The sequence below is a fragment of the Chiloscyllium plagiosum genome, unplaced genomic scaffold (assembly GCF_037043375.1).
Source record: "Chiloscyllium plagiosum isolate Xiang-an unplaced genomic scaffold, Cpla_swu_hap1 HiC_scaffold_5, whole genome shotgun sequence".
Classification (NCBI taxonomy): Eukaryota; Metazoa; Chordata; class Chondrichthyes; order Orectolobiformes; family Hemiscylliidae; genus Chiloscyllium; species Chiloscyllium plagiosum.
The window spans coordinates 4,997,673-5,014,367 of NW_028270143.1; the positions used below are offsets into that span (position 1 = coordinate 4,997,673).

At 42.5% G+C, this 16,695-nt stretch overlaps 1 protein-coding gene across 7 annotated transcripts in view; it reads left to right on the forward strand.

The window, feature by feature from the left end:
- rbms3 (RNA binding motif, single stranded interacting protein) overlaps nucleotides 1-16,695 on the forward strand; it is a 1,382,426-nt gene that overhangs the window by 875,452 nt on the left and 490,279 nt on the right. For all 7 annotated transcript variants that reach the window (XM_087986936.1, XM_087986930.1, XM_087986932.1 and 4 more), the window contains one exon: nucleotides 7,837-7,994. In XM_087986936.1, coding sequence (XP_087843062.1) covers nucleotides 7,837-7,994 — 158 coding nt within the window. The remainder of the gene's footprint in view (nucleotides 1-7,836; nucleotides 7,995-16,695) is intronic.

Consider the following 16,695-nt stretch of genomic DNA (forward strand, 5'->3'; position numbering starts at 1 on the left):
TTAGTAGGCATGTGCTCCTGTGTTCAAAGCCCAGACTAGTACTCAAGTGTTTTCACCGGCTTGAGAGTTTGTGGTAGTGTTCCTACTTTTGCGCCAGCAAATCCAGGTTCAAGTTGGACCTGCCAGGGACGTGTTAGAGCAAGTTGATTAAAAATAGTACAAAGCAAAGTGGAGGAACTTGTGGTGCGTTAGTCATGTCTCTACCTCTGGTCCTGAATGTTTGGTTACAAGTCGCGCATCTGAATGTGATCAACAAAGATGTGTGTCATAGTATGTCAATCAGTTTGATAGATTTTTAAAGCAGGAATGATATTGGAATTGTACAGAAATGTAAGTTGCGTTAGGACAGAAACAAAATTGACTGTTCAGTTCCAAACAGTAAAATCGCCCAGGTTCAAGTGAGGTAACTGAGTGTGACTCAAAGCTATGAAACTGCCAACACAAAGTCAGCATCTTCAGGAGCAGAAAGAATAAAGACAGTTATGAGTGACAAGATCTGGAACTGCCCAAAGTTTATTACTGCTGTTTTGAAATATTGCCTATGTTAAACCAGAGATAGAGTATTTTGAAGTTTAATAAGAGGCAGAGAACAATAATGTTTGTGGGGTATTTGGATTTAATGTCTCACTCAGTAATACACACATTACTGAACTACAACCTCAGCTTTTCATTGACATTGCACAGCAGCTTTCTATCTCTAATGTAAGTCTGTTGCAATCATTGGTCAGGTTTTGTTTCTTCTCCTGATCTTAACCTGTTACTTTTCATAACTTTTAAGTTGTCCTGTTGCTAATATTGCTTCATAGGCCACAGAAATGATGAAGTATGATTGAAAAATATTAGGTGTACTGAATATTGTCACTTATGTAGAATTTTAAACTTAAAAATAACACTGTTGTATTCAAGCATTAAAAGTTGTAGATTCCCTACAGTGTGCAAATAGGCCCCTTCATCCCAACAAATCCACACCGAATGCAGAGTAAACTACCCAGACCTATTTCCATCTGAGTAATGCACCTAACACTGTGGGCAATTTAGCATGGCAAATTTACCTAATCTGCACATCTTTGGACTGTGGGAGGAAACCGGAGCACCTGGAGGAAACCCACGCAGACATGTGGAGAATGTGCAAACACTACACAGCCAGCCACCCGAGGCTGGAATCAAACCTGGGTTCTTGGCACTGAGGCAGCAGTGTTAACCACTAGGCATAGTCATCTAGGATGCTGCATATAAATACATCTTTCCAAGTGTTGAGGGCAATGCGATTTGATTGGATTTTTGTCTGTCACCATGGCTCTGTTGTGCGCTCAGCTGAGTTTTGATTTGTGAATGTATAAGTTGTGAATATTTTGCATTTGGAAACTGTACTCAATGTCAAATGGGGGTTGTGAGTGGGATGTTGATGTAGGGATGGTGGCGTAGTTATTACTGAGGAAATCTGTGAGAATAAACACGATGACATTAAAAGATTTGCAGAATCAATGTACTATTGTAAATATGAACTTCAATAACATAAACATGAACTGTACATTTTTATAGGAAGAATAGCTGTTCACACAATGCATGGCAAATGAGTCCAAATGGGATTGGGGAGCAAAGGAATCTAGGAATTCACTCCCTCTCTCCCCAACTCCATGTGCAGAGGGATAGAATTGAAAGGCAGAGAAATTATGTTGAACCTGCAGTGAACATAGGTTAGAGTATTCTTGGTGTGCTATGGAAAGTTATCACTGCCACATTTAAAAAAACTGAGGAAAACTGAGGAAATATATTTATTGGGAGAAGGTGGAATATCCTGGGAGGAAAAAGAGAAGATGGATTGGTGACCTAATAGATGTCTTTAAAATTATGAAGGGGTTTGATAACCGTGATGTAGAGACCTGTGGAGTGAACAAAACTAGGGACATAAAGTAAGGCATTGGCCAAGAACTCCAACAGGCAATTGATGGTGATTTATATATTTAAGGAGATGCTAGATAAGCACATGTGTTGCAAAGGGGTAGTAGAATATGATATGAGTTTTTTTTTAAAACAGGAGAAGGCCAGTCAGCCTTTTCAGCAGCTCAGACATTCAATTAGATCATGCCTGGTCTGATTATTCTAGATTGCTGCTTACCTCATTGACTTTTCACCCCCTAGCTTATCAAGAATCTGTCAATTTCTGCATTATAAATATTCAAGGCCTCTGGCTTCCATTGCCTTTTGATGAGCATCATTCCAGAGACTCCAGACCCTCTGTGAGGAAGAAAACAATCCAGCTTGTTTCTTTCTTCAATGGATTGTTATTTTTAAACAGTGACCCCCAGTTCTCGATTCTCCCATAAGAGAAGGCATCCTCTCCACACACATCTTGTCAAGATGCCTTTGGATCTTATATTGCAGTAAAATCGCCTCTTACTCCTTTAAACACCAGTGAATACAAGTCTCGTCTATCCAACCTATCCTCATAAAAGAGCTTGCTGATTCCAGTTCCATCGAAATTGTGAAGGGTCTGCACAGAGTATGCAGGGAGAGATTATACTAAAGGATTGAGAATTAGACAGCACAGATTTAAGGTGATTTGCAAAAGAACTAAATGCAATGTGTGCAGAAACCTCCTACACAGCAAGTAGTTAGGATCGGTGGTCCTCTGCATGGAAATATGGGTGAATGCAAGTAAAATGGAGCCATTTAAAAAATCATTGGGTAATTATTCAGATAGGAAGAATTTGCAGGGTTATAGTAAAAATATACGAGGAGAAAGTGAGGACTGCAGATGCTGGAAATCAGAGCTGAAAATGTGTTGCTGGAAAAGCGCAGCAGGTCAGGCAGCATCCAAGGAACAGAAGAATCGACGTTTCGGGCATAAGCCCTTCTTCAGGAATGAGGAAAGTGTGTCCAGCATGCTAAGATAAAAGGTAGGGAGGAGGGACTTGGGGGAGGGGCGTTGGAAATGCAATAGGTGGAGGGAGGTCAAGGTGAGGGTGATAGGCCGGAATGGGGTGGGGGCGGAGAGGTCAGGAAGATGATTGCAGGTTAGGAAGGCGGTGCTGAGTACGAGGGATTTGACTGAGACAAGGTGGGGGGAGGGGAAATGAGGAAACTGGAGAAATCTGAGTTATATCCCTTGTGGTTGGAGGGTTCCCAGGCGGAAGATGAGGCGCTCTTCCTCCAACCATCGTTTGCCATGGTCTGGCAATGGAGGAGTCCAAGGACCTGCAGGTCCTTGGTGGAGTGGGAGGGGGAGTTAAAGTGTTAGGCTACAGGGTGGTTGGGTTGGTTGGTCCGGGTGTCCCAGAGGTGTTCTCTGAAACGTTCCACAAGTAGGCGGCCTGTCTCCCCAATATAGAGGAGGCCACATCGGGTGCAGCGGATGCAATAGATGATGTGTGTAGAGGTGCAGGTGAATTTGTGGCGGATATGGAAGTGTCCCTTGGGGCCTTGGAGGGAAGTAAGGGGGGGAGGTGTGGGCGCAAGTCTTGCACCTCCTGCGGTTGCAGGGGTAGGTGCGGGGAGTGGAGGTTGGGTTGGTGGGGGGTGTGGACCTGACGAGGGAGTCACGGAGGGAGTGGTCTTTTCAGAACACTGATAGGGGAGGGGAGGGAAATAAATCCCTGGTGGTGGGGTCTGTTTGGAGACGGCGGAAATGACGGCGGATGATGCGTTGTACATGGAGGTTGGTGGGGTGGTAGGTGAGGACCTGTGGGGTTCTGTTGTGGTGGCGGTTGGAGGGACGAGCTCAAGGGCGGAGGAGCGGGAAGTGGAAGAGATGCGGTGGAGGGCATCGTCGACTACATCTGGTGGGAAATTGCGGTCCTTGAAGAAGGAGGCCATCTGGGTTGTACGGTTTTGGAACTGGTCCTCCTGGGAGCAGATGTGGCAGAGACGAAGGAATTGGGAATATGGGATGGCGTTTTTACAGGGGGCAGGGTGAGAGGAGGTGTAGTCTAGGTAGCTGTGGGAGTCGGTCGGTTTATAGTAAATGTCCATGTCGATTCGGTCACCTGAGATAGAAATGGAAAGGTCTAGGAAGGGGAGGGAGGAGTCTGAGACGGTCCAGGTGAATTTGAGGTCGGGGTGGAAGATGTTGGTAAAGTCGATGAACTGTTCAACCTCCTCGTGGGAGCACGAGGCAGCGCCGATACAGTCATCGATGTAGCAGAGGAAAAGGTGGGGGGGGGGTGCCAGTGTAGCTGCGGAAGATGGACTGTTCCACATATCCTATGAAGAGGCAGGCATAGCTGGAGCCCATGCAGGTGCCCATGGCTACTCCTTTGGTTTGGAGGAAGTGGGAGGATTGGAAAGAGAAGTTGTTCAGAGTGAGGACCAGTTCAGTCAGTTGAAGGAGGGTGTCAGTGGAAGGGTACTGGTTGGTACGGCGGGAAAGGAAGAAGCGGAGGGCTTTAAGTCCTTCGTGATGGGGGATGGAGGTGTACAGGGACTGGATGTCCATGGTGAAGATAAGGCATTGGGGACCAGGGAAGCGAAAATCATAGAGGAGGTGGAGGGCGTGGGTGATGTCCCGAACGTAGGTGGGGAGTTCATGGACTAAGGGGGACAGGACCGTGTCGAGGTATGCAGAGATAGTAAAAATATAGGAGAGTGGCACTAAGTTGTAATGCTCATTCAAAGGGTTGCTATAGACATGATGGGGTGAATGGTCTCCTTCCTGCAGCATAACAACTTTGTGATCCTGTCACATGACCATATTAGAAGGCATAAACACAAGTGCACACCAATTGGGTTATGTGGTCTTGTGGCATTGTAGTAATGCCCCTACCGCTGGACCAGGAGGTCCTGCTTCATGTCCCACCACCTCCAGAGGTGTGTTATATCGTACCTGAACAGGTTGATTAAAAATAATTGCACCAGCTAGGTTAATTGGGCTGTTCCTGTACTGCTGAATCTGAGAGAGAGGAAATTTCATGTAATGGCTAATTAATGCCCTCTGCCATGGTGAGTTTGGTGGACAGGAGGGCATTTAGCTTCTCAGGAGGGTGGCATGGGTCTGCCACCAACTTCCTACTTCCACCTTGATTTAATCTGGAATGGGACACCCATCGATGGCCTTCCCAGCATTTGAGGCCCGTAATTTTTGAATTAATGACCATGTAAAAGGCTCATTCTTCCATTGATGATAATGACCTAATGGAGGTGGGACTCGCCAGGCAGGCAGCATTTATTTTTGAAAAGGAAGACTGTGGGATCTTGAAAGTTAGGGTTTCTCATTGAAATGCACTCTGTTCCTAATTGAAGCACATGGCATTGGGAAGGTGGCTAGGGTGGAAGGGTGAACACTGAAAGTCACCCTTCTGTCAAAGTTGCCATCTTCCTTTGCCATCACTCTACAAATCCCTCTCCTGCCTGGGCCTCTCCTTAAGAGGACCCTGAGTATGTGTTCATTGCTGCTTGTGTCGACTAGTTGTTGGCCTGTGCTTGACCAGCAGCTCTTGGCTTGTGGGTTCCCCCCTTGTCAGGTCTCAGTGAATCCCCAAAGCTGGCCTGTAATCTGCCAGCATGGGGCAAACTTTCCTGAAAAGAGGTGACACAGCACTGCAGCGAGCTCTCCTGGTGGAAAACAATGGTAGCAGGATAGGGTTGGAGTTTACCTTCACAGCCTTGGAGAGGGAAACGTGTTGGGCACCTCCACGCAAAGGACCATTATCAGTCCTCTGCCTGTTGTAACAGCCAGTGTGGCTATCACTTTTTTGACAGTCCCTGTGGTTAATAACAGTAGTGGCAGAAGGTAAACAATGGGACAAGTTGCTGACTAGATGCTATCAGTTACTCACAGTAAGAATGCAAAGGGATGTCCTTCTCTACTGGACTACAAAGCATAAAATATAGCTCAGGCTGAAGATATCACAGTAGACCTCCCAACCCTAGCCTTCTCTAGTGCACCACCCAATTTGCCATCCAATTATACCAAAGGAAAATTCAGCCCATGAAATTTAATTCAATGTACCTGTCATTGCATGTTTGACAATGTAGTAAACATAATCACAAAGTGGCTTGAAAAAAAAGTGAAGATTTTGGCTGAAAAAAAATTGTGGCTCTGACTTTGTTGTTGATGTCACTTTGAGACCTGCTATTGACAATTTTGTAATATTTTCTCCTTTAAAGAAATTATTCATGTCAAAAATTACCTGTAAAGTGATGAATAGCAAGAATGTAAATGAAATACTGGGTAGAAGCTCAAAATTAAAATGAAAGCAAATATTCTTTAGCCAGCCTCCCATAGACAGAGATTTTGAACTTGTCAGAACATATTCTAAATGCAGGCAAATCCAGCTTTCAGTGTTGGTGTGGTTTCTTGACAGATAGTGTGTTGATTGAAGAACATGACAAGGCTATAAAATGGGTGCATTATGCTGTTCTTTCCCACGAGCTACTTAAAGGGCCAATATGCTTCAGGTTGTTCAGAGTTAGGCGCCTGTTGATGGAAAATCCTACCTGCTCATGTGAAAGCTACTAGATACAAGACCATGGGAGCTATCTCATTGCCTGTTCTAATGACAGCTGAATTTATGTCTCAGGTGCAAGTCACAGCACAGTTTTACAGTGGGTGTAAGTTTGTATTCTTGGGTGACAATTGAATTAATTTTGTCTTTGGTTCTCTCTGTTATTTTTCAATACAAGAGCAGAGCTCGAACAATTTAGATTCGTATTTCATTCTAATCAAGACACTGGTGATGCGCCTCAAGACTTAAGATTACTGAATGCTGCTTGCAATTGAGCTCTGGGGCCTGGTTTGAAACAAAGCTATGCTGTGCAATTTAAAGTGGTATTATTTTTATCTGTTTGTGGGATGGTGGCGTAGATCAATCGATGTGATACTTGATCATTGGAAGTTGAATTGTCATTCTTTCAGATTTCTTTGTAAGGTTTGCCCAATGATTTACACTTTCATGCCACAAAAGTGCATAAGGAGATATAGCAGTCTGATTTTATCACATTAATAGATGGGAGACTATTACACACTTCTCTATTTACCCTTTGTCATGTACCACACTACACTTCAAACAAATTCCGGTTTAATAATGTGAACTGTCAAGTGGAAGAACAATAAAGGAAAGGAAAGGCATTGAAAGAACACAATTTTGAAATAGCTATATTTCCATTAAGTTGAGTGAAGTAAACTTCAAGGGTTCATAATAAATATAAATCCATTTTTTGGAAACTAGGTATTATTATAATCTCATATGCAGCAACTAAATTGGGGATCTGATTTCCAGGTTTAATAGTGAGACGCAAGTCTGGGTTACTTTGACTCCATTCACAATGTGCCCACATGGACAGCAGGACAATCCCATTTTTCAGCACTAATTGATGTTAACTTGCCAACTTTAATCAGGAGAGCCTATGAGAAGATTAGGATGCTCAGATTGGAACGATCACTGACTTCTTGGAGTTCTGGCATTGTAACTGAAGAGTAGGCAGAATGTAATTGTGTATTTATCCAGTCTGCACTGGGCCTGGGAAGTGATGCTGACACAATGCAGAATGCAAGTATTTTCTTGTGGAAAAGGAGAAATACTAAATTGGAAAGGAATTTTGAATATGCAATATATTTCTTAATTATACTTCAGGGTGAATGAAACAGGCTATACATTTCCTGGCAACTAAATATTTAATAGCATATTCTTTGAAATGTCCTTCGATGTCAGGTGCAAATTCTGTTAAGTGCATCTGTCACTTTTAAAAAGAAAAAATCATAAGATTTGAAGTAAGTGTTCCAATACAAAGTTAATTAGGGTTTGCAACAGGGGATTAAATGAGAAAAAGGATAGATATTGTTGTAACGGTTTGGAGGAGTATTTCTCATGTGTTTTGTATTTTTGTCATCCACTTCAGCAATCCTATGCACCAGCTCCTCACCCTATGGCTCCTCCCAGTCCGAGCACAAACAGCAGCAACAACAGCAGTGGAGAGCAGCTGAGTAAGACCAATCTGTACATCAGGGGTCTGCCACCAGGCACCACCGACCAGGATCTTATCAAGCTCTGCCAACCGTAAGTTGCTCTGTTAATTGCTGTTCTTCTTTTAAGAGCGTGTTCACTAATGTAAGTGTGTTCCTTCGTCCCAGGAAAGGATATGGGACGCTTTCACTTTTGGTCACCCTCATAAAGGCAGTTTTGTGGCACAAAGTGGAAAGGTTATTTTCCTGCCATTCTCATCTGAAGACTGCTTTGTGTTGAATTAGGCCAGAAAAGATTTTCTGAATTTACAAGGCTTCTATTATAAAACTATAGTTTATCATAAGTGCCAGTTTCAATCTTTCCTCTCATTAGGGACTCCTGGACATGCATATGGTCACAGAAATTTGAGGGTGCATACATGAGGATCAGTGGTCGGCACAACATCGTGTGCTGAAGAGCCAGTTCTGTGCTGTACTGTTCTATGTTCTATGTTTCTGTATTCTTCCCCTATTGAGAAGCTAACTGCCCACTGAGGAATAACCTAGCTGTTTGGATTTATTTTAAAGACAAAATCACCAATTCATTAACTTAACCATTTAATAGATGCACAATTGCTGTCCACCAGAAGTGCTAGAATCCAGTTGTTTTTTACACAAGGCCATTTAGAAAGTCTTAAATGGAATCAAATGGAATCTCACCATTGCCTCGTGCCTGGAATCTTGCCATACTGTTTGTGAAAAGTATAAAAATCGGAGAAAGCTGATCTCGATATCGAAATAGGCCTCACTGCACTTGTCCACTGATTCTGCCACACATCTCACCATAGTCCAGATGAGAACCCAGCTCTGTATTTCAAAACAAAATCGACCAAAATCGCCTGTGTCACCAGGTAAACAATTAACAATTTGAAAAATGATTGCCAGTAAGGTAAATAGGGGAGGGTAGGAAGTGAGGGAGGGGATTAAAATAAACATGAATGGGGAAGACCACAACTCTTTAATCGACTGCAAAACCTGCGCCCTCACCTCCATCCAAGGCCCCAGAGGAGCCGTCCACATCCATCAATGTTTTACCTCCACATCCACGAATATCATTTATTGTATCCGTTGCTCCCGATGTGGTCTCCTCTACATTGGTGAGACTGGGCGCCTCCTAGCAGAGCGCTTTAGGGAACATCTCTGGGACACCCGCACCAATCAATCACACCGCCCTGTGGCCCAACATTTCAACTCCCCCTCCTACTCAGCCAAGGACATGGAGGTCCTGGGCCTCCTTCGCTGCTGCTCCCTCACCACCCGACACCTGGAGGAAGAACGCCTCATCTTCCGCCTCGGAACACTTCAACCCCAGGGCATCAATGTGGACTTCACTAGTTTCCTCATTTCCCCTTCCCCCACCTCACCCCAGTTCCAAACTTACAGCTCAGCACTGTCCCCATGACCTGTCTTACCTGTCTATCTTCCTTTCCACCTATCCACTCCAACCTCCTCCCTGACCTATCACCTTCATCTCCTCCCCCACTCACCTATTGTACTCTATGCTACTTTCTCCCCATCCCCTCCCTCCACTCATTTATCTCTCCACCCTTCAGGCACTCTGCCTGTATTCCTGATGAAGGGCTTTTGCCTGAAACGTCGATTTTCCTGCTCCTCGGATGCTGCCTGAACTGCTGTGCTTTTCCAGCACCACTCTAATCTGAGCTCTGGTTTCCAGCATCTGCAGTCATTGTTTTTACCTGGATGATTTAAATCTCTAGGTAGAGCCTAAAAATCTAAGTGGTGCCTTTCCATGTTACACTGCTTAGTATTTGCCTGGATTCAGTGATCTTTGATTTTAGTCGTCTGTAATGTGACCAGTTTAAATTGCAGCATTTTTGTTTAATACAGAGAATGAGTATTTAAATAAAGTATGCCACACAGGTAATCATTGTGATTTTCATTTAAACATTCATATGTCCAACTGCACATTCAACGAATAATGAAGTTGCCAGTATTCTATCTGGTTGAACTAATCAGGACCTACTTCATAATAATAAATAAGCTCTATTTTTCAAATGAGTTAAAATCTTTCAGAAGTTTAAGTGTGATTTCCTAGGAGTGTTGAGTTGCCAACTCGGATTGTAATGCAGTCTGCAGTTTTCTTTGAACTTCTTTGACCTAGGGAGGAAGAAAATTAAGAATCTGTGCCTGCAGCACTAATCATTTGAGGATATTGCATGACACAGGATCTGACTTAGATGTAATGTCATTTTGGATGAATAATCTACTGATGATCACTGTCTTAGCTGATACTGGGAGAAACACAGATGATGATGTATCAAAGGGAGGCTGTACCCATATATTGCATCTCAGTAGCAGTTAGCACCTTTGGGAAAAGAGAGAGAGAGGAAAACAGAGATATGCAATGTGTTTAAATAAATAAATTAGACAGATATGTAAGTAGTGTTTGTGTTGCTGGTGATTTTTTTTTGAGTTTATATATTGGAAACAGACATACATATGAGAAAGCTTTCAGCTTTCAGTCTGCCACATAAATAGTATGGGGATTGGTTCACACCTCTGAATTGGCCTCCATACTTCTTGGTTAGGAAACTCAAAGTGATTTAGGATTCTGGACTAGAGACCACTGCTGGAAATTGTACATCAGGATTTTAGACACAGATGAACATTTGTCCTTTGTCCCTGCGATTAAATAACATTCTGACTGCATGTTGTGGGACACAAGCACATAGAAAGATTTAGCGGTTCAGGAGAGAAAAACCAGTGAAGAATCAATGTTGTGCACATGCCTAACAAGAAGAGTGACTTACTGCCTTATCATGACTCAAAGAAATAACTGAAAGAACTTCACATATATTACTTCAAAGTGCAGCGACTGTCCCAAAATTCCAAAAGCAAACAGATGAATTGGCAAAATTATTGCCTGAATTCCCTTCAAATAGTGGATACTGAAATCTGACACTCACTCAGAACAGATCAATGGGTCTTGGCTCTTTAGTTGTGTCATCCAAAGCACTGCACCTCTGTTGAATGTAGTACTACTTCAGTATTCCCAGAGTGGAAATTGAATTGCACATTTATGACTCAGAGAGGAAAATGCTGCCTATTGATTCAAATAGTCATTTTGTTTATTTTAAAGGAAAGGTTAGTTTTAATTTAGTCGACCTAGTTATATTGTTCTTGGTATCCTAATACTGAAAAAAAGTTAATTTGCTCTCCAACTACGAATTTCAATCACAACAAGCTGGAAGTTAAACAGTGACACAATTTCTTTTGAAAAATTGCACCTTGAATAATCATAGAAGATTTCCTCACTGTGCTACTTAACAAGTTATATTTTGGTAACAGAATATGAATAGAAACTAATTGTGTGTTTTGAAAGCAACAAGCAGGTAATATTTTCTTATACAAGGCTACTTATACACTTTGTAAAAATAGTAGAAGAGAGAAAACAGTGTGTCATGCTTTCAGATGACAAGTTTCCGTCTTTGTTCATTTAATTTCCTACTTTGCCTTTCAAGTCATATGTGAGTGTTTTAAGTTCAAAGAGACTGCAGTGAGACAGTTCAATAGAAAATTACAGTCTTCACAGTGGTTGTTTTCTTTTACAGCAACATACATTGTGTATTAACAAGCTGTTTGAGTGAATGTACAAACACTTTTAAGTGCGTGAAGATCTTTCTGTTTTGTACTGCGATCATTCAGATTACCCATAAACTGTCACGTTTTCGAAAGATTGTTGCAGATTAAGTTGCTTTACTTTGTACCACTGAATCAAAATAAACTTGTCAAAGCTTTTCAACTCACCTGCAGTCTGCAGCACAAGGCTGCTCCCTATCTCTGAAATAGGTTTCCAAAAAAGCAGCTAAATCTGAATTCAGATTTAGGTTCTGTGTTTTCGTTTGACTCTCAATCCAAGTGCAGGGTTTAGCTTTCTTTGATTTATTTTTACATTATTACCAGGTCCTTTCTATTGCTCTGATTGGTAAAGGATAGGAATATTCTGTCTTTTAGAGATCACTTTTATGTGGTCTAATTCACAGTTACAGGTCATTCCATTTTTAACACCTTGGTGTGAACATATCAAAATTATGGCTGTTGGACCTAGTTCAATGCTCTGAGCCAACATAGATTTTGTATTCCTTCGCTCTATAAAGCTACTCAGTGCTATTCCTGACAGTCCTGCGCACACTTTCTTTTACATGTGTATGTATATCATTCTCTTAAGTTATTGTTGAATACTTTTCCAGCATTTCATGCCAACAGCAGCCTGCATGAGAAAATGTGGTGTTGCATTATCAATTAGCGGCATGTATCTATGAATGGCTTGGTCTGTCCCCTCCCACAGCAATTTTTTCCTGCTGTTCAGTCACTTCTAGTTTGGAGGTTAAAATCCCACGTTGAGGCATGAGAAGGAGAGGGCAACCAATTCTAGCACATTATTCATAGGATTTGAAGAGATGTTGCACTGCCAGCTTTCATCATGATTTTTGTAAGCCAACTCTGGCATGTCAGCATGAAATGATAATGCCTGTCTTGTATTAAAGAAGGCAAGTTTACTATAATGAAGCTGTTTTAAAATCTTTTTTAAAATGCAAGTATTTGTAACTGGTTTCTAGCAGTGCACAAGGCAAGGCTGAATAAAGTGCTATTTTTAATTGCACGTTGCCAATGGGGTCAGTAATGGTTATTTCTTTAGATGTTGAAATTTGGGAATGTAACCTGCATATTCATTTCAGGGCCAGGACTCTGAATTAGAGTGAGTGTCAGAACCTGATTCAGTTCCATGCTCTGGAGTTGAGTGGGTTATTTCTAAATTAGATGCAAGTTCTATAGGAATAGCTTGTAAAATCCAATATTAATTTGGAATCCTCAACACCACATTGGTTCCTTTCGTTCCCTGACAGTTCTGACCTATTTGTACAACAGCTGGTTGAGCAATGGACTTTATATTATCACCAAACCATTGCATATCTGAGATCCACATAGCAAGCCCCTCAACAGATGATATGTTGCCATATATACCACCACCTGCAAGAAGCCCTCCAAACTATGTATCATCCTGTCATGGAAACATATTCCCATTCCTTTAGTGTCACTGAGTCAAAATCCTGGAATTCCCTTCCTAACAGAACCGTGGGAGAATGAAGAAGAAATTGGAGAAGAAAAATCCGTATCTACTGTATCTACTGGATTTACTTTAAACCAGTAGATCCCTGTATCTACTGGATTTACTTTAAACCCTCCAAGGTTTAACCTGTAAGAAAGCTGAGCCTCACTAGAGAAGTAATTGATGAATTCTTCCTTCGCTTGGAACCACATCATGAGGCTAAGGAATGTACTGAACACTGCACTACTGCTGGTGGTCCATTTTTCCAAGAGACTTGAAAAGAGCAGTTAATTTGTGATTCATTGTTTGAGTGTTTAAAAAAAAAAGCAATGATGGTCCCAGAGCCAGGAAAATGACCAGCTACGAACCATGTGACTATTTAACAGTCTGAGATATTCTTATTGATTCATGGATGGAATGGCTGAAATCTCTTTGACCATCAGCAAAACATTGTTGACATGAGTGCATCAAATAGAAATGATTGGTTTCTGACCCACTCTAGGATGAAGAAAAATTGTACTTGCATACTTTGGAGATATGTGTTACCTGATGAAACATGGCCCCATCATATCATGTATTTTAAACTTTAAGCATTGCTGACCAGATCAGAATTTGTTTCAGAAGCCTTGTTGAGAAGGCCCTGAATCACTGCGTTACATCTGGTCATCTATGTACACTCAGATCACTGGAATTCTGGGACTTTGACACAGTGGCAATGAAGAAATGGGGATATAATTCCATGTCATGCTGCTGCGTTACTTGGATTGGAAACTGAAGCTATTTGGATTCAAATGATGGCCTTACCTGTCTAGATGGAAGACGTTGGGTTTTGAAGGTAATGTTGAAGGAGCCTTGGTGAGTTGCTGCAGTACTTCTTATAGATAATAAACACTGCTGCCAGTGGGCAATGGCTCTGGAGGGAGTGAACATTCATGTTAATGGATGGGGTGCTGACACAGCGAGTTGCTTAGCCTGGACAGCGTTGAACTTATTGTATTACTGGAGCTGCATCCATCCGGGCAAGTCAAGAGCATTCCTTTTTCGGAATGGCAGCTGGTGACAAGTGGGGTCCCACAGCTTTCAGTGTTGGGGCCGCAGCTGTTCACTTTATATATTAATGATCTGGATGAAGGGACAGGGTGTATTCTGGCGAAGTTCGCCGATGTTACTAAGTTAGGCGGACAGGCAGGTAGTACTGAGCAGGTGGGGAGGTTGCAGAAAGATTTAGAGAGTTTAGGAGAGTGGTCCAGGAAATGGCTGATGAAATTCAACGTGAGCAAGTGCGAGGTCTTGCACTTTGGAAAAAAAGAGTACAGGCATGGACTATTTTTTTAAATGGTGAGAAAATTCATAAAGCCAAAGTACAAAGGGATCTGGGATCTGGGAGTGCTGGTCCAGGATTCTCTAAAGGTTGATTTGCAGGTTGAGTCTGTGATTAAGAAAGCGAATGTAATGTTGTCATTTATCTCAAGAGGGTTGGAATATAAAAGCAGTGATGTGCTTCTGAGAATTTATAAAGCTCTAGTTAGGCCCCATTTGGAGTACTGTGTCCAGTTTTGGGCCCCACACCTCAGGAAGGACATACTGGCACTGGAGCGTGTCCAGTGGAGATTCACACGGATGATCCCTGAAATGGTAGGCCTAACGCATGACGATCTGCTGATGATCCTGGGATTGTATTCATTAGAGTTTAGAAGGTTGAGGGGAGATCTAATAGAAACTTACAAGATGGTTAGAAAGGTGGATGCTGGGAAGTTGTTTCCATTAGGCAGGGAGACTAGGAAATGTGGGCATAGTAGAGTGGGTCAATTTAGAACAGAAATGAGGAGACATTTCTTCAGCCAGAGAGTGGTGGGCCTGTGGAATTCATTGCCAGGGTGTTAAATGTTATCAAGGCAAAGGTTGATAAATTCTTGATGTCGCAAGGAATTAAGGGGTACGGGGAGAGTGCAGGTAAGTGGAATTGAAACGCCCAACAGCCATGATTAAATGGGAGAGTGGACTCGATGGGCCGAATGGCCTTGCTTCCACTCCTATGTCTTATGTTCTTATATCTTATAGCCTTATCACATTTGTGGCTTGTGTCCATGGATTGGTGTTGAAGATTAAGGAAGTGAGTTATTCACCTTCACATTCCTAGCATCTGACTCACTTTTCAAGCCATGATATTTCAATAGGTGGCAATTAAGCTTCTTGGTTGATGGTGAGCCACAGGACATTGTTTGCATGGATTCTGTGACACAATTGAACATCAAGTGAAGATGACTAGATTCTCTCATGTTACCAATCACTTATCCAACCAAGCCAAAATGTTGTCTAGGCTTTTGGCATGTGGGCATGGACTGCGTCAGTAACTGACGTGTTACAAATGGATAAGGACTGTATCAGCATCTGACATGTCAGGGAATGATATGGACTGTCAGTGTCTGATGTATCTGCATCTGTTGTGTCAGAAATAGATGTGGACAATATCTGTACCTGATGCATCATGGATGGATGTGGACTGATTCAGAATGTGGTGTCACAAGTGGAACTGGTCACTTTGCAATTATTAGTGAATATCCCCACCTCTGACCTCATGATGCAAGAAAGGGCATTAATGAAAGAACTATCAGGTTGAATCTAGTGAATGACACTAACAAACTCCTGGAAGCCAGTGATATCCTGGAACTGAAATAGTTGGTTTCCAGGACCCACAACAATCTTCCTTTCTGGAGATTACTCCAATAAGTGGAATGTTCTCACCCTAGTTCCCACTGACTGCGGGCTCCCTTAATGCTACCATAATATCAAGGAAAGGCATTCTCAGCACACTGCTGGAATTCAGTTCTTTTGTCCATCATTATTCCAAGGCTGTAGAGTCAAGTAGCTCCCAACTGAGCAGCAGTGAGCAGGTAATTTCCTTGGTCGTGCTGCTTTACAGAGCTCATCTTCCATCACTTAAGTGATTGAGTGTGGACTGATGGTAATTGGCTGGCTTGGATGTACCTTGCCTTTTGCGCATAGGACATATTTGGGTATTATTTCGTATTGTTGAGTAGATACCAGGATTGTGTATCTCATAAACAAAAACAGAAATTGCTGGGGAAAAAACTCAACCGGTCTGGCAGCCTTTGTAGAGAGAAATCAGAGTTAATGGTTTGGGTCCAGAAGAAGAGTCACTGGACCCAAACATTAACTCTGTCTTCTTTCCACAGATGCTGCCAAATCTGCTGAGCTTTTTCCAACAATTTCTGTTTTTGTTCCTGATTTTTTGCATCTGCAGTTAGAATAGAATGGAATCCCTACAGTGTGGAAAAAGGCCATTTGGCCCAACAAGTCCACACTGACGCTCCAAAGAGTAACCCATTCTCCTATCCTATTATCCTGCATTTACCTCTGACTAATATGCCTAACCTACATTTGGTGGCACAGTGGTTCAGTGGTTAGCACTGCTGCCTCACAGCATCAGGGTCCCAGGTTCAATTCCAGCCTCGGGCAACTGTCTGTGTGGAGTTTGCACATTCTCCCAGTGTCTGCGTGGGTTTCCTCCCATAGTCCAATGATGTGCGGGTTAGGTGAATTGTCCATGCTAAATTGCCCATAGTGTTAGGTGCATTAGTCAGAGGAAAATGGGTCTGGGTGGATTGCTGTTCAGAGGGTCGGTGTGGACTTGTTGGGCCGAAGAGCCTATTTCCACACTGTA